Genomic DNA, 18,546 nt, shown 5'->3' with positions numbered 1-18,546 from the left:
CTTAGTGTACACATGATATGGCACACCATATATATTGTGTAGCCCATCATATGGCACTGCCATATTTGTTTTAATCTAGCTAATTATGAAGCAGCTTGGGATGTTACAACGCAAAGCTGCACAGCGCAATTGGCTAAACATGACTACATTTGTACTTTAAAGAATATTGTCTGTAACATGTAACACCCCAAGCATTAGATTACCCCATGGATTGTGTTGTAGATTTACAGAACCAATTGTTTTAAAACTTTATCTTGCAAGGAATTTTTATTTATTTATTGGCTACAGTGAAGAGGGATTCATTCAGTCCTACAACAATAAATTAAAGGGTCATTTAGACATCACTGCAAAATATGAAAGCAATTGCTCCTGTCATGCAATTATACAGAATAAACTATGAACTATAAAGATATTCATAAGTTGACTGCATTTGCTGTAGGTTTCTAAATTTTGAAACCTTTCTTAAGGATGCCTCACAGAACCATAAGCTGCTTCAGGTTGAAAGTATTTGTCTGAACAATATAATATTGCAAAATAGACTTAGATCACTTGTTAATAGAGCACAGGGAGTCAGTATGAACATTAACGGTCTGTATGTTTCATGAAGGCTTAATTACACAACTAAACCTAACAGTTGTCTCCCTAACTAGAGATAAGGAACATATTCAAAGAATTGGTAGTCCTTATTGAAGAATAAATATCTCATGCAATGTATTTTTTTAACATTAACCAAGATGTAAATTTTATCCATGGAAGAGATTATTGTAGCTCAGGATTGAACTGTGGGATCCTTGTTTTTCTCAAAGCTTGGTTTTTTTAATGCTCAACTTGAATTCTTTGGTGATTCACAGTTTTTGGTGGGCAAAGAACCCCATTTGCAAAGGTAAATGTGTCTCAAACTCAGAGATGAAGTTTTTATCAGTTCGACCCCAAACTTGGGGTGTGTGAGTTTTAGGCAACATCCTCCCTGATCCCTTGGACTCTGCCAGTCATCAGCTCCATTTTCATAGACCCATCTTCAGTTTGTTACACTTTCCCCAGATGATCATAACTGGAAAATTTACTAAGTGAGGTAGTCATAAATGAGGCCCATTTATTCTCACATTTGAGCAAGCCATAAGAAAGGAGGAATAGGAGATTTTCTGCCTTCAGCTCTAGGGAAGCTTTAAACTCTACTTTAAACTGCAGTTGGGATTGACTGGAGATGGAAATGATTTAGACAATAGGATTCCTCGAGCTGAACATCAGAAAATCTCTTATTCCTCCATTCTTATGGGTTATGGTTTGCAGCTCCTCTGCACAGATATATCAGTTTGGCTTGAGCAAGATATGTGCTGGTGGGGGATCTGGTTTTTGTCTCTGAGTGTTCAAAAATAGCCCATCAGTATCATCATATCAGTAATATCCTTTTGAATGCATTTTATGCAGAAACAGAAAGTTATTGAATGCATTTTATGCAGAAACAGAAAGTTTTCTCAACTCCAGGCCACTTTAAGAAGAAAGATGTGGATACTGGTTCAGTTCTTTGAGAATGTTTCCTTGTCCACTGTCTTCTTTGCTTGGAAATTTGTGGTCAGTTTCAAAGCTTAAGTGCACTTTGATAAGACTTTTTATACTATCCTGCTTTTATGTCTCTTTTTATTGAATAATAATTTTCTATATTAAATGGTGAGGATAAAATTGCTGTAAATAAAGTCGACAAGAAGATTTCATCTTTTCCAGAATCTTCTTCTTAGCTTACTTTTCTCACACATCCCTCTTAATTTGTGTCATAAATTTTGCGTCAGAGTATCGAGAAGACTTATGACAGACAGTAATGTTATGCCTATGGTGCCCTTCTCTGTTTCTTTGAATTGTGTAACTTGCATGTGTCTCTACTCAGTAGTTTCACTGAATCTTTAATTCAGAAGTGAGATACACTGGCTTCTACTTTCTTTTTGGGTGCAATTCAAGGTGCTGATCACCAACCTTATATAATACTGGCATATGTTATCTGCAGGACCATCTTTCTCAAGGACTCCATCCTCCTAGCCTTTCCTAAAACTTGAACACCTGTTTTTTTGACCAAGGTGTGGGACAACTCATCATGGCCAAGTTGCTGAGGCCAAATTCATCATGGCCAAATTGCCAAAGTAAACTAGTCATGGCCAACTCGTCCCGGTCAACTTACCACAGCAACTCAGTGTAGCCAACTCATTGAGGGACAACTCATCGGGGCAACTTAACATGGGATTCAACACAAAATAACTACTGACATTGGTTTTTTTATATATTTGTTCCTCCTTTAGCATTCCTTCTTTAATGATTTTATTCCAACATTTCTTTGATATTAGTAATAACTCTTGTATTTCATGATTCATCAGAGGTTCGATAGTAAATTCTGCTGAAAAATGGGTTTGCCTGATGGCAGTGGGTAAATCTGCAACTGCCAGGGCACTCTTATATGCCTTAATTCCAGGTAAAAAGATGAATTGAGAAATGCAAGAGTTATATTAAAATAGTACAATAGAATCATTGGTACAATAGAATCATTGAAAAAAGGATATTAATGGAAAGACAGAATAAAATGTGAATGACAAAAATGAAAATAATGTAAAAGAAATGTGTAATGTGTTTAGTTTTATAATTTTACTATACTTTCTGTCCTGTTGGAAGCTGCCCAGAATTAGTTAGATCTCCTGGTCAGATGAGACTTGTTGGAATTTTCTTCCCTAGAGAGGATATGCACTGACTTTTTTGCAAAAACGAAGCATTTGCCAGGAACTAAATGGGAGTCAGATCAGTGCCTTCAATGTTTCTGCCAATTGGATGGAATGAGTTGCTGTAGCAAGTAAGAAAAATGTTGTGTTTTATGGCATGTTTTATAAATTCTTTTAAAATATTGTGCTAAGACCAAGTATTTACACATGCTCCTAAATGCAAAACAAGGTAATTGAATCAAAACCCTATAGATGGAAATGACAAATTTCTCTTTGTGGTATTTTAAGGTAGATTAAGATGACAAAGTTGGTGTGAATCTGGTGACAGGCACTATTTTTTAAAAAAAGAATTAAGCTATAGTTGAGAATCTTTGGGTCACTAAAAATAGATCATGTAGTTCATGCTGGAAAGCCATTTTAATCTACCAAGATATTAAACCATGTTTTTCTTTCAGTGCTATAGACAAATTTATAATCATTTATATTTGCAACTTTTATTCTCTCTAGGGGAGCTGTTATAGATTTCCCCCTCTATTTATATATCTATTGTTGTGAATTGCCAGGGCCTTTTAAAATACATTTTTTATTTTTTTAAATGCAGTTTTTATGCAATTTCTGGAAGTGAGTCCTTGTCATTTTCAGATTTTGATTAAAGAAAGGTAGCTACTTTTGGAATCCTTACTTTTAATGTTTGTACACTTTTAAAATATTGTATATACTTATGAATAAACTGAGAATTTTATGTGGAATTCCCAAATTGGGGTTGGCCTATCCATAGATCGGATTATCCATGGGTGTATATTGTAATATTTTTAAGTTCGCATACATCCTGTATATACTTGCAGATAGGCCCATCCATGGATAAACAGACTCTCAAACATTTAACCAAAATACCAAGCAAAGTGCAGTTCAGCATTTTTCACAGTATTTTGTTAAAGAATTTGCAGATAGGTTGATGTGTTGTGCATATATGGTATATGAGGTTGATTGTACACATGTGCTTCCAACAATGTCATGGTTGATTTAAAAAAAAACTTTATAGCACCAGTTACATTTATTTGATCTATTTTTTATTTTTTTATTCATTGACTCTGTTGTTCACTGGGAGACATCCTAGCAAAAATATTGTATCTGACAGAAATCAGAATGTAAGATTCTATTGTCTGCCACAACAAATATGGCTAACCTCATTTATGGAAATAAACCTTGTAAGAATCCACAAAATAAGTGGTAGATAATTCTTGTCCAAACCTGAATTTATCCAAGACAGTTTCCTGAGATCTGTTTACTAAAATTATAAATTGCACCCAATTAAATTGAATCTGTGTTAAATAATCATACCACATAAAAATCTAAGTACAAATCAGTTTTAACAGTTATAAAAAGCAAAGCAGAGAGGGCCTTTGGCCTGAAGGGTTTCCAAATTCAAGAACAGCTGCTACTTTTTCAAGTTATTGTAAGACTGACTAAAATTCTGATAGGTAAAACTATAGCTAGTTTAAAGAACAAACGTTTCTAAACTTTTGACTAGTTTAATTCTCCAAGTTTAACACAAACATCAATTTGTTATTATAACATTTTGTGTTTTTTTTAAGGTGTCCTATGGTACATCCTGTTTGTGGATGCAGAACTGTGTTAAATCTAATGACATGTGAATTTAAGTTCTTTCATAGGGTTGATCTCACCAAGCAATGTTTTTAACTTAAAGAACAAAAAATATTTTCACATATGGAAATCTGAACAATTTCCACTTTTGTGAATGGCCCTTACTTTCCCTTTCCGTAATCTTCATATGAATTATATATAATATTTTTACTTTTAAGTCTTCTAATTCTGCCTAAAGCCTTTTGCCTATTACAGGTAGTCTTTGATTGAAAACCATCAGTTTAGTGCCCAAAGTTTACTGGCACTGAAGGAAATGTCTTACAACCAGTCCTTGCACTTGCAATTATCCTAGGATTCCCATGATCATGTGATCAAGATTCATGCACTGGGCAATGGTGTCACCTGGTATTTACAATGGTTGCAGCAGCTAGAGTCATGGGATTTGCAATCTTCCCCATCGCCTTTCAGCAAGCAAAGTCACTTGGGAAGTCACAGGGGAAGCCAGACTCACTTGAAGAATTGCAACAATTCATTTAACAATTGTGGCCAAAAAAAGTCATAAAATTGGGCATGGCTCACTGAACAATCACCTTGCTTAGCAATGAAAATTCTGGCTTCAGTTGTGGTCAGAAATGAGGACTAACTGTATAGCATTTATGAGCTTTGAGTTAGGTCATTGGTTTTTTTTTTAATTGGGAGTTATTTTTTCTCTAAAGTGAAATGGCAGAATTACTCTGAAACAATCTAACAAGAAAGCAAGCATAGGAAGACACAGGCCGGTCAGAATTTTTTAAAAATAACTTAATGATTAATAATAATAATAGTTAAAAATATTTCTGGGAGATTTTGAATCGGCAGCCTTTGATTTAGTGCCCTCATTCTATTCCTTGCCTTGTATTTCAACCATCCTTCCGCCTGAAGTGTTTCCAAATTCAAGAACAGCTGCTACTTTTGCAAGTTATTGTAAGACTGGCTAAAATTCTGAAAAGAATAAAGGGAACAGAAATCAGAAATTAACAACACTATTTTATTGTATTTATTCAAAAGTAAGATTCCCTGAATGTGCTGTCCAGACAGTTTAGAGTTAATGGGATTTGGAATAGTTAGTTAGAAATTGTGAGCTGTCCCCTTAATGGAATGCATCATGGTAAATGTAGTTAAGGTATCCTGGGAAATGTGGTCACATCTGTAATCCTGATTGGTCACTAAATTGACCCTTGTTGAGTTGGGGGAGGCTCCCTCACTCTTGCCTGAAGCCTTTACCATGAGGCTTCTTCAATCATCATGGGGTTGAGACCTTATTATCTTCCTACACCACAATTCAGATATGCAAAGGATTGGACATTAAGAAGAACCTCATCATAAACGTGAGTTGACAGGATGCCTGATGAACCAATAAAAAAGACTTTGTGTGGATGCTTTGTGGAGATGATCTATCTGCCTTTGTACAGTATTTGTACAGTATTTGTACAGGACAGGCAGAATAGTAGGAAGATAATAAGATAAAAAGATAAAGTAAAAAGATGGTAAATCTTGATTCCTGGAAGAAACAGCATCTGGAGTCCCAGTAAAATGACATTGTGTGATTTTGATACCAGGAGGCAGTAAAAAAAAGATTAATTTGGATTCCCAAAAGTAAAATTTGAATTTGCGATAAGACTAAAATATTTTGAAGCCAGAAGTAAATGTGCACGTTATTCCTTTGTACTTTGGTTCTCTTTCCCTAAAACCTCCCATCACAGCTGAAGGAAGGGGAAAATTTACCCCCCCACCTTTTCTCTTCAGAGAAAGAAGTGCTGTGTCTCAAGTTACAACTCCTAACTCAGAAAGAACCAATTTGTAAAATAAAGAGAGGGACCAAGTATTTCTCATTCATCCCTGTATTCATCCAATTACAAACCCTTTCCAAACACAATGAGGAAGTTTCAGAAATCTTGCTGGTTTCCAGAAAGGAAAGCTAATTTTGCCCTGCTCATTCCAGCTGAAAGGCTTTGCATTTCTCCAGCTCAGAGGCAAGAAGAGAAGCCTCTCCAGCTATTTTTACAACTATTCTGGCCGTTTTATTGGGGGTCGTAATTCATTACTGACAGACCATCTTCAAAGCAAAGAAGCCCATTTCCCCCCTCCCAAGACACAAGGCTAATTCAAGCAGCGTTTTAAAAAGGAACAATTTATCTTTCTGCTCAAAAAACTTAAAATTTTTTCATGTTCCCCTATTTTTACTAAACAATTTTTAACAATATAACTCTGCATGCAAACCTTTGGAGTGTTGTATTCAATTGATGGATTTTTCTTCCAGCGAGGAAACAATAAATTTCTCTGGGGTTCACCCCCCCCCCTACAGACTTAAGCAAAGCAGCCCACAGCACCATCTGGTAGTTTAGGATAAATTTCCCAGAGAATTCAGAGACTTGTCTGCCAATTTTTATAAGAACTACAGGGAGTTTCCCAAATTTAACCAATGAAAATTCCTTTTTTTAAAATTATTGTGGCAACGTTAAGCAACTTAATGCGAGGTTCCAGTACTACCTGCAGCCTAACCTGTGCTTAGCAACAGTGTCTTCCAGACCTAGCAAGCAACACTAACAGGCAAAGCAGCATTTTGCTCTCACATCTTCAGACTCAGCAATGATGCCTCCCTTTGTGCCCATTTGTGTAGCAAGCAACACTAACAAGTAACCCTGCATTTTGTTCTCACATCTTCAGACTCAGCAACAACGCCTCTTTGTGCCCATTTGTGTAGCAAACACGCAACATACCCTACAAGCAGCCATATTGTGCAGCGCCACCTACGGGCTCAAGTACTAAATTTTCCAAAATTCACCTTTGCCAATTTGAGGCATGGCAACTTCTTCAGCCATGACAGATGTCCCTGAAGTACCAGAGGACTCGAACCCTCCACCCACCCTAGATGTAAACATGCAGCCTGGTTCCCAAAACCCTCATCCGGACATCCAAACCTCCTAAGACATGGCGATACCTCAGAAAGCCTACGACCTCAGACGGCATAGGAAGCCAAGCAGTATCGCTGTCATGCAGATGCATGGATGCAGCTGGTAAGGATCTGCGATACCCCCAAAAGCAAGTTGCCCCTCAAGAGCCTCCTACTAATGCAGAAAGAGATAGAGGAACATCTTGCACGGTGGAGAGAAAGTGAAAGTAAGCTTAAGTACATACAGTCGAACCTGGAAGACCCAGAGCTCCAAGAACACATTCAATGCTTCGAGGAGGCGAACAAAGAACACAAAGACTGCATCCGGGAAGAGAAAAACTCCCTCCAAGCTGTGCTCTTCGATGCGCTACTGGAGGAACAAATACCGAGGGGGAAGGCCACATCTGACATAGGTCTTCAATCACTAGCAGCTTCTTCCCACCATTCAAAGAAAGCCTCCTCTCTCCACCCCAAGCCCACTAGATCTCCAGCAGTTTCCAGTGTCTCGCACCAATTCTCTGCTGCTGTCTCTCACCATTCTTCCAGAGCATCCTCCCATTGCAGTAGTGCATCTAAGGCCTCCAAAGCAGCAAGTTATGCCGACCGAGCTGCAGAAGCTGAAGTAGAAGCTGCTGTAGCAGACGCAAATCTACGCGCCACAGAGGAGGTAGCATGGCAGAAGGTGGGCAGTAGCTGCTCAACAGGCAGAAATAGCAGCTAAAGCAACAGAAATGGCCAAGGCCCAGGCCGAGCAAGAAGCAGAAATGGCCAAAGCCCAGGCCAACCAACAGGCAGAATTGGCCAAAGTTCAGGCCAAATTGGAGTTGGCCAAACGGCAAAGAGACTCTGCAACAAAGATGGCACGGGCTGCAGTATGGTGGAAGATGGTCGACAAGAAAGCAAGCACAGGAAGACATAGGCCGGTCAGAATTTTTTAAAAATAACTTAATGATTAATAATAATAGTAATTAAAAATATTTCTGAATATTTTGAATTGGCAGCCTTTGACTTAATGCCCTCATTCTATTCCTTGCCTTGTATTTCAACCGTCCTTCCGCCCGAAGGGTTTCCAAATTCAAGAACAGCTGTTACTTCTGCAAGTTATTGTAAGACTGGCTAAAATTCTGAAAAGAATAAAGGGAACAGAAATAAGAAATTAACAACACTATTCTATTGTGTTTATTCAAAAGTAAGATTCCCTGAATCTAATGGCAATCACTTCAAGGTCTGAACAGAAAATTCCTCAGGTTGGATAATTTCCCAGAACTGTTTCATCTTGTTCTTCTTCGGATTATTTTACAGAGTAATCTGTACTAATTTTTAATGGGGTTTTTTTGTCCCAAGTCAGGAAAAAGGGGAACATTTTCTCAGAAAATGGATAGTTGAAAGTAAAGATAATCTCCATAGAGTCCACATCAAAAAAGGATAATTTGCCTAAATTGAATTCTAAGGTAACAAGAATCCGTCGTACTGTCTTCCACAGTGGAAGAATGGTCTTAGGTGTGGTGGTGACCTCATATTCTCCATTCATCAGCTGCAATACCCAAAACCCTTCAGTAGCCCCTATATTTAGATATCCTTTTCTTTCTATGGATTCACGTACAGCACCAATAGCCCATTGTTTGGCCTTGCCCACTTCCACCACCCACTGTGATGTCCCAGAATTGATGCCTTCTGTTCCCAGGACGCAAGGTAAAAAATTAAAGCGTTCAAGATTGTCAGGAAAGTCCTGGGCTCGGTCACCCATGTATACGCTTTTCCGATCTTCTGAAAGGATGAGGGTGGGAAAAGCTGTCTTGGGATCCAGCATCACCTCCACTAAAAAGAAGAGATGGAGAAAAGTTTGAAGTGATAGCGACTCAATTGATGACTTACAGAATTAGGAAAAGAAGTATTAATTCAGGTTAAAGACAAAAGAATTATGAGAATGTTTGAAGTGCTTCCCCAGCCCCATCATTTAGAAAAAAGTTGGAATCAAATGCTTCCCGTTTTGACATCTTGAGATATGATTCTGCAGCAAGGCACCTGCAGACTGCTAATTAGTCTTTTTTCTTCTTGATCCAAGTCTTGTGTTAGAAAACACTTAATGCATCTGTGGACACTAACCTTTATTTTGAGGTTCAGAAAATGTTTCATTGTCTGATTCTGGAAACTGAAGGAAATCTGTTGGAAATAAAAGTCAGTTCTTATTTTTTTAAAAAGAATCATGAATGAGCTAATTGCTACCCCCTTTTTTTCTTTGGTCATGATCACATGGATGAGAAAAATATTCTTCACAAGAGCAAGACCATTAAATTGATTCAATTAAGATCAGGTTGTTTTCTAGCTAGAACTGAACCATATTTAGCTAAAACATGGAGTGACATTATTTTTTCCCCAACGGGTTGCCCTTTAGATATATTGAATCACAGTTCCCACCATTCCCAGTCAACACAATAGAAAGACAGCAAGTTGGGCTGCATTGTTGAGCAACTTTCCATACAGCAGAACTATACTAATTCTATCACACTACATAGGAAACAGGGACCAGCAAAGTTCATCAGCCTGACCATTTTACAAAGGAAGCTCCTACTTGGATAGTTTCTGATGTTTGATAAAGCCCAGGAAGCTGTTTTCGGTAGAAATGGGGTCATTAAGAGCATGGACAAGAATAAGCAAGAGTCTAAAGCATATCCAATTTACTAGGATGTAAAAATCAGGTTTAAAAAAAACAATCATGGTAATTTGCTTGGAAAAAAAACAGGGGAACATTATTTTTCTAAAATGCTTTCCCTCAATTATTTGCATTTCTCCCCAAATATGCTCATTTTCTCCAGTCTTCTGTGGTTTCTTATTTTTCCAGGATTTTTTTTTTCTCTCCCAGGCCTTCACTGAAAATATGGAGCTCTTATATTTCTATGTACAAAAGATGACCCCTAATTTTAGACCTTTCCCCCTATTTGTTTACCTACTTTCCTATACTTTGCAACCTCCTGTGTAAGGACTCTAAAAGAGATTGTCATTAGAAAGCCAGGGACCTTGTTAGCTTTAGACTAAGGGACAAATCTGACTATAGCAAATCACTCAAGGAGAAATATTATTAGAGAGCCAAGGTATAAAGAGGAACAGAAGCCAACACAGGAATTTGAATCACCCTTGAGTTACCAGTTCACAGCTGGGCTTTGTCTACATACATTCTGGCATCTCCTTTTGGATTCTTGCAGCCAGATCCTTTTTATTTATTCCATTCAGAATCCTGACAGTCATCTTCAAGGCCTTGGCATCGTCATACGCCTCAATCATGTATCGGGCTATTTCAACATGGGCTGCTTTTTCAGTCTTGTAACGACGGATGGGCTTGTAGCCCTTCTCCACTGGGTAGTCCTCGAGGTGCAGCTTAAATTTCTCAAATTCCTCATCATTCAGCTCTTCCAAATATTCAACTAGCTTGCAGCGGGGAGTGTGTGACATTTTGCCCCCTCAGTCAGATGTTCCTGGAAGAAAGAAAAGGTAAAGGCTGCAATAGAAAGACTTTATACAAATCAGATTAAAGGATGAAAGTTCCTGTGGTCAGAGTTGTTTATTCATTTGTTAAGGTGACTTTAAGTGTTTAGAAATGCACAAGTGTCTTTTTCAAATGATAAAGAATATACAGCTCCCATGGATGCTGCTAAAGGAAACAGACAAAACACCTGCCTTGCCCAAGGTGCCCACCTGCCTTTGTAGAAGATGGTCATTAAGATGTTGCTTTCCAGGAAGAACAGTTAGCAAGAAGAAAACCATCATCTGACCAAAGAAAAAGCAACAGCAGAAAACATCTTTCTCTTTCTTAGCCAGAAAGTCCATTTTTCTTGCTAATTCAATGCTTCTGAATATATATTCTTTTTTGTTGCCTTCATAATTTATTTTTATGGGGAAGGATTATAACTGATTTTATAAATGTCTAAGACCTCTTTTGAGGGCCAGCTTGATGTAGTACGGGTTGAGGATAGAAATTGGAAGCTGTGAATTCTAGTCCCACCATGAGCACAAAGCCACCTGGGTAACCTTGGCCAGTCACTTTATCTCAGCTCTAGAAAGGAAGCAATGGCAAAGCATTTCTGAAAAATTTTGTCCTAAAATCTTATGTGAACTTTTTCATGCACTGTCTCAAAGCTGGACATGATTGAATGGAAGGGATGGAAACTTTTAAGCCGAAGATTAATACAATATCTGTTATTCACACATCTGTTAACACAATGGAAAATGAAACATGAGCTTTTATTTCTTTTCTCTTTTTCTGTACTCCATAGGAAAAATAGCTATTCCTGTGACAGGATACTTGTTTTTTAGAATGCAAAACAGATTAACATAACTTCTTTTTGGACCATTTTTCATATTTAGGTCTAAATTGAAGAAGCCATAAAGTTATTGGAACAAAGTCAATGAAAACATCTAGACTAGTAGGAGAAAACATCATAGAATCCTTCAGAATAGTTCAACAGAAAGATTTTATCAATATAGCTGTACTGTGGAAACGGAGGCCTTAGAACTGAGAAACCTTTCCTCTATCAGCCTTCCTCCATCTCTAAGAGGTAGCTGAGGAAAAGGAAAAAGGCCACCCAATGCTGCTTCTTAATCTCAGCCATTCCTCCGATGCCCCAATTCCCTCCTTTTCCCACTTGCTGCACACTAACTGTGGGTATAACATCACCCCAAATTTCTTTAGAACAGGGGTTCCCAAATTAGAATTAGAATTATTTTATTGGCCAAGTGTGATTGGACACACAAGGAATTTGTCTTGGTGTAAATGCTCTCAGTATACATAAAAGAAAAGATACATGTCAAGAGTCAAAAATTATCAGGTACAACACTTAATGATAGTCATAGGGTACAATAAGCAATCAAATCATACCAGGAAACAGTCAATATAAATCGTAAAGATACAGGCATACAAGTATACAGTCACAAGTGGGAGGGGATGGGTGATAAGGAGTGATGAGAAGCTGGCTGAGGAATTCTGGGAGTTGAAGTCCACAAGTCTTAAAGTTACCAAGTTTGGAGACCTCTGCTTTAGTACCTGAAAAGCTGAGAGTAAGACTTTCGCCCCTTCCCCTGCCTGTGCCTTCTTTGCCTAGGATGGAGGGGAAGAGTGGGTGGAGTGGATTGGAAGGGGAGGTTGGCATTTCCTGTTGTGATCCAGTGAACAAGGGGGCAGCGCTTTCTGCAAGCCAAAGCATCGGCGATTGGACGGAGGCAGCAGAGCATTGCTCTTGCCCAACGGTTGCTGCAGTTAAGATACCTGTAAGGCCAGGGGAACCGACGCGGGTGCAGGAAGGGAGAAAAAGGCAACTCTCTCCCCTCCCTGCCCATTCCCTCGCTTACCGCTATTTTCCGCCTGCTGCTTGCCTGGAGCAAAGGAAGTGGGATCCGAGAAGGAACTCGTCATTCCGGCGCTGGTGCTTCGGACTGCTCAGAGTGGAGAGGGAAAGTGAAAGTAATGCGCTACATGTGCGTATGGGTATCTGTCTGTCCATCCGACCTCTGCAACTAAAAAGGCTGACTTAGGCCTAGTGTTCTTCAATATCTTCATCAATATTTAGGCCAAGGGATAGAAGGGGAACTCATCCAATTTGCAAATGACACCAAGCTGGCAGGAAGAGTCAATTCTCCAGAAGATAGGCTCGAGCTTGAAAAATTATTGGAAGTCAGCCTTTCCAACTCGATTTAAAATAAATCTTTAAATCGAACGTAATTTCGTTCACATAACCTTGCCATTTTCTTGGGAAAGAAATGTCCTAGCTTGTGACATCATCCACTAGTACTAGGTGTAATTGAGGTACTGGGGCCCGTTAAGAAAGAAACAGACCAGGTGTATTTTTTTTAAAAAAAAGGTTTCCTTTAAAAGTTCTGGAAATGTAGTCCTCCGGATAAATTAATTAATCTTTGAATCCTCTTGCTTTGCTGAAAGTATCTGTCCATCACATTGCTCAACCCAGGCACCCAAATCTTGTGCTCTGCTACCCTTTTGTGGTCTGTTTTTCAATCTGTATCATTCCCCCCCCCCCCCCATCATTCTGGCATTTTTTAAAAAGTCTATGTTCCTCCCACCCACCCCTCCTCACCCCATACTCTTCCTTTGAGAAATATTCTCAAGAATTGCCATTTTTAAAAGCAATTTTAATTCGAACATGCTGTATTTGTGTTGTTCCAGTAACACATGGAATCAGGTTACTTCGTCGTAATCCAGTTAGGATAATAGAAAATTGAAGTCATGTAAACAGCAGTGTCTTGATGCAGTCAGGATTACACACTTGGCTCATGATGTATGATCCAGGTGTCCAATTTGCATTTACCTTGTATTCTGACATCATGAAACACATTTTGCCACTTATCCTTAGTACATAATGATAACTAGTAGCTACATTTGAAGAAATCTTAATTTTGTTTGCCTTCGTACGTTATGTGAACTGTACCTATTTGGTAGTTCTGCATTTAATAAATTATAGAAAAATCCTGTAACTCATGTGCATATTGGAAAATTACTACGGATAATTTACATTTTAGTTTGCAACCATCACACTTCCAATTAATCTTTATATCATCAGAGCAATCACAAACACACACATACATAATACACAACTAAATTCAGCTAACAGAAATATAGCTTGATGTTTATTAAATGAAAACAAACACCAACAACTGGCAAAAGGAGACAAATAGGCAAAAACATGCAAAAATATGAATGACAGTCAAAATTTTACATTTATCTAGTTTATATATCATCAAAAGGGAGAGAGCTTTACAGAGCCGCTGGAAATAATGTCTTCAACTTACTTCATTTAATTCTCGTGACATGATGAAAAAAGTGATTCATGACTGATTTTTGCAGGGCTGTCACAGCATCCCCATAGTCACATGATTAAAATTTAGGTACTTGAAAACTGGCATATTTTTATGACTTTTGCAGCATTCCAGAATCATATGACTGCTATTTGTGACCTTCCAAAAGAACTTCTGACAAGCAAAATCAAGGGGGAAATTGGATTCACTTAACAATAAGTCTAAAAAGTAATAAAATCAGCTGTAACTCACTTAACGACTACACTGCTTAAAATGATTGTACTGTGGCTATAAATTGAGGATTACCTTAATATGCTATATATACTATGAAAAATCTGCATGGACTTTCCCAAAGACAGTGGTCTTTGACCCAGCTTTAAGTACTGTACTTAGCAGCAGAACAGAGATGGAAAGGCTCCTGGTAATTTACCTTCTATTTTACATCATAAAAAAACAATTTGATTGACAGGAATAATGTATCCAACAACACAGACAAAATGTCTTTTCACAATATAACATCAAAGTCTACAACAGGACTGTATGAATCCATATCAGTTTTTAATTTGAACTTTCCTTAGTGTGATCAATTAACCCAAAGTTATTTTTGTCAGAAAAAGTCATAGGAATTTGTTCTCTGCCACTGTTTGACCTTAGAGATATGTTAGATATCAGAATGTTTTAATGGGTAGAGTAAATAGGCTCAGTTCAGCTCTACAAAAGCTTTGTAAGTTCAAACCAATGCAACACTATAAAAATGCAAAATTCTTGCTATCCCTTTAAGTTACCTATATCTTTGCTCGTGCCATGAAGATCCAGCAAACTTTGCAACAGGGAATTATTGTGATTTTGTAGTATATTAATCTTGGTTTAAAGAAATCACAGCCCTGCTGAGTGAAATAAGTAAGCATTTCTTTTATATTATTGCATATATTATATATTTATATATTAATTAAGAGGTAGATTGCTGTATGATTTTTCTTTTTTTGCTTTATTAGTTTACTTTATTGTTATTGCACCTTGTACAACAAAATTAAATGCCAACTTCAGTGTACATTATAAAAATAAAAAACAAATATACATCCTTCACATTCTATACAATTGAATTGAAAATCTGATATTATATTAATATTGCACTATACAGTAGAATCCAATACAGTTACTGCTCTGGGGTTGAAGCTATTTTCCATCCTATTTGTCCTTGTTTTTATTATTCTGTACCATCTGCCAGATGGTAATAGTTCAAAAAAAGGCTTCCCAGGATGAGATGGATATTTGAGAATGTTTTGAACTTTGTCAAGGCAGTGGGAGCTATAAAGCTCTTCCAAAGAGGGGAGAGGGCAACCAATGATCTTCTGGGCAATGACATTAACCCTCTGGAGTGCTGTCCTATATGCCACTGTGCAATTGGCAGATCATACTGTGCTGTCCAGACAGTATATAGGTAATTGGGAATTGAGATAGTTAAGCTAGAATTGGGAGCTGTCCCTTAAGGGAATGCCTCATGGTAAATGTAGTTAATGCATCATGGGAAATGTAGTTCATGTCATGTGGTCACATCTGTAATCCTGATTGGTCACTGAATTGATCCTTGGTTGGGTTGGGGGAGTTTCCTTTACTTTTGCTTGGACCCCAGCACCGTGCTGGTGTCTCACCCTTTGCTCCAATGTTATGGGATGAAAGGTCACTATAATATTACATTATGAAGTCAGCTGTGCAAAGAGTTGGACATTAGATGAATGTCGACGTAACTGTGAGTTATATTTGAGGATGCCTTGTGATCCAATAAATAAACTTTGTATGGAAGCCTTGTAGAGTTTAATCTGACTGTCAGCAATTAAAAGACAGAACAATCTCTGCTGGACCCTTTTGACCAGTGCTGCAACGTGAACTATCAAGTATCTTATGATTGGGAAAACATATGCATCATTTTAAAAAGCTATGTAAAAGAAATACAGGATGAAATTCGTTGGCAGGAGTTGTGTGAGAATGGGAGCTCACCCCATTACATGGCGCTCAGGTCTCAAATCTGGGTTGTCAACTCAGCTGACAAACCCAGCATCTTATCCATTGAGCCACTGTGCCACCTTCTGGCATATGTAGACTTGCTCAAATGTATTAGTTTATCAGACTCTAAGAACACTGTTTCTCAACCTTGTCAATTTAAGCTGTGTGCACTTCAACTCCCAGCATGGTGACTAAGGAATCCTAGAAATCGAAATCCACATAATGGAAAGTTGCTAAGATTGCAAAATATTGCATTAGAGCAGTGTGGACTTGGTTATTTTCATTGTGGCTATAAGCCAAGATCATGCTTCCTAAATAACTATATCAGACATAAAAGCAATTCTTTTATATTAAGAATAGTTGTAATTCTATCATTATTCTGTATCTGTTATTCTTAGCAGCAATGTTCTACTGAACTCACAAATTGTTTTAGCTCCCAAGCACGCTTACTGTATCAACCATATTTCAATTTTTCCCATTTTTTTCTGGTTTTTATCATATTTGTTACAGATTTATTTTGTCGTTATTGTGTATCTTGGTACTTACATTTTGTACTCTTTCTAAAACGATGCATAAATGAAACAAACTTCTGAGCAGACTCAGCATATGAACTGAGCCAGTAGTCGAGCTGCTTAGGGCAGATACATGAAACCATATATAAAGCTGGCCTTTGAGAAATAATTCACCTCTGAAAATAATGTCTTTATCCTACGTGAGCAACTGCAAAACCAATTGTCTTCTTTCCTGGGCCTGACTACTCCTCTAGATTAAGATCTGGTAAGTATTTAACTTTGCTTTTTTCATGAATCTTTTTATGCAGAGAACTGACTTATGGATTATCAGACCTTGTCCTTGCTTCAGTGTTCTGGTATTTGCCAAGCACAGAATCTCCTCTGCTTGATCAGGTCACTTTCTATAGTAGTGATAAGCACAATTTAGTTTATGGTTTTCAACATGTAGCTGTATTGCAAGTGTCCCTTGTCATTTGTAATAATTTGTAGTGAATTCAATATCTAGGAGGCTACAAACTTTTTTTTTTACACAGGTCTAAAAAAATTAGGAAGCTTCAAAATTAGGGGAGAGATCATTTCAAAAATTCTGTTTAGGTAACCTAAATTGGAAATAAACACTACCCCTCATTTGAGGATCTTTATGCAAAATAAAACTTCCACACACAAAAATTGGTGCATATTAGCTGAAATGAAGATACTCCAATGTTCTGTTTGTTTTATTGTATTAAATATTAATACATTGAAATCTACAAATTATAAATCCCCATAATTTTCCCCATGCATTGTCCAACAAGATTATAAGCATACAACTGAGTAGAATTTTACATGTTCAATTTTCCCTTATCTTTATAAGAGAAATGACTTAGCTGTTGGTTTAAAAAAAATAAAAGCTAATCAAAGAGAGGCATTTATTTATGAGGCCACATTCGGAAACATCTCCTATAGGTTTGACAGAATATTGATGGCTCTCTTGAGACGGCAGAACCTTGTCTGATCTGAGTACAGGTAGTCCTTGACTTACAACATTTGGTGACTCTTCAAAGTTAAGCAGCACTTTAAAAAGTGACCTATGATTGTTTTTCATACTTACAACTGCTGCAGCATCCCCTTGGTCACATGCCCAAAATTCCAATGGTTGGCAACTGTTTCATATTTATGATGGTTGCTATGCCCTAACGTCATGTGATCTCTTCTGACAAGCAAGGTCAATGGGTAATCCAGATTCACTTACCAACCATGTTACTAATTTAACAAATGCAATGATTCACTTAACTGCGGCAAGAAAAAATGTAAAATGGGACAGACTCATTTAACAAATGTTTCCCTTAGCAAGTCAATTGTGGTTGTAACTTGAGGACTACCTGTATGTTAAGCCACAGAAATGATTTTATTTATTACTACTGTAATCAAATTTCTGAATAAAATATATTAAAAATGATTTTACTTAAGAGCTGAAGATCAGTCCCTTGATCCAGCAAGAGATTTTTGCACGCAAGTAGTTTTCTAATTACAAAACAGAATGAGAATCCAAACATCTTGTATAGTGAGTAAAATATTCTGAAAAGTATCATGTGAGGAGCACATGTAGAAAAGTTCTTACTCAAAACATACAGGGTTGACATCATTTGTGAACCAAAAGTTTCTTTTCATTATTTCAGTATTAAAGTATTTTCCAGAAATTTAGATTAGGCTTTCCTCAGGTCCAGCAATTAGCTTTGTTTCAAGCTATGTCTAAATTTGTGGCCTACCAGCTGACATACTAAAACAGCTAAATGTCTTGTACAAAATTATCCCTCAGAGGACCAAGAATAAAGAGCTAATTTTTCTCTTTATGCAATTCAGATTTAAATCATTACCATATTTGTCTGGCAATATGATACATGCAAATATATTGATTTTGTTGATTTTTGGTGGGGAGGATTTTTTTTTTTGGTAATAATACTTCGTAAGATTTTCATATCATACAGCTTCATAACTTAACGAAAAGCATCAA

At 37.4% G+C, this 18,546-nt stretch overlaps 1 protein-coding gene across 3 annotated transcripts; it reads right to left on the bottom strand.

Moving 5' to 3' along the window:
- Positions 1 to 8,392: 8,392 nt before the first annotated feature.
- LOC148129042 (E3 ubiquitin-protein ligase TRIM39-like) lies at positions 8,393 to 12,680 on the bottom strand. Of its 3 annotated transcripts, none has more exons than XM_087946278.1 (4): positions 12,580 to 12,680; positions 10,410 to 10,709; positions 9,343 to 9,399; positions 8,393 to 9,054 (listed from the first exon to the last, which is right to left on the bottom strand). In XM_087946278.1, exons 2-4 carry the CDS (start codon positions 10,684 to 10,686, stop codon positions 8,528 to 8,530), a joined length of 861 nt encoding a protein of 286 aa, XP_087802404.1. In that variant the 5' UTR covers positions 10,687 to 10,709; positions 12,580 to 12,680; the 3' UTR covers positions 8,393 to 8,527. The 3 variants fall into 3 exon arrangements, with proteins under 3 accessions (XP_087802404.1, XP_087802403.1, XP_087802405.1); XM_087946277.1 differs by having other exon boundaries at positions 12,275 to 12,580; XM_087946279.1 differs by lacking the exon at positions 12,580 to 12,680 and adding an exon at positions 12,497 to 12,563.
- Between the last annotated feature and the right edge of the window lie 5,866 nt (positions 12,681 to 18,546).

This window comes from Notechis scutatus, chromosome Z (genome assembly GCF_049901735.1).
Source record: "Notechis scutatus isolate UNSWTSFEM ecotype Mainland chromosome Z, rNotScu1.2, whole genome shotgun sequence".
NCBI classification, from domain to species: domain Eukaryota; kingdom Metazoa; phylum Chordata; class Lepidosauria; order Squamata; family Elapidae; genus Notechis; species Notechis scutatus.
This window is presented reverse-complemented; position numbering and strand designations above follow the sequence as displayed.

Coding starts and splice junctions, on each gene's coding strand:
- LOC148129042 (XM_087946278.1), bottom strand. CDS start 10,686: ATGTCACACACTCCCCGCTGCAAGCTAGTTGAATATTTGGAAGAGCTG. Junction 9,400..10,409: donor CCAAAAGGAGATGCCAGAAT/GTATGTAGACAA, acceptor TATTTCCAACAG/ATTTCCTTCAGTTTCCAGAA. Junction 9,055..9,342: donor TTCTGAACCTCAAAATAAAG/GTTAGTGTCCAC, acceptor TCTTCTTTTTAG/TGGAGGTGATGCTGGATCCC.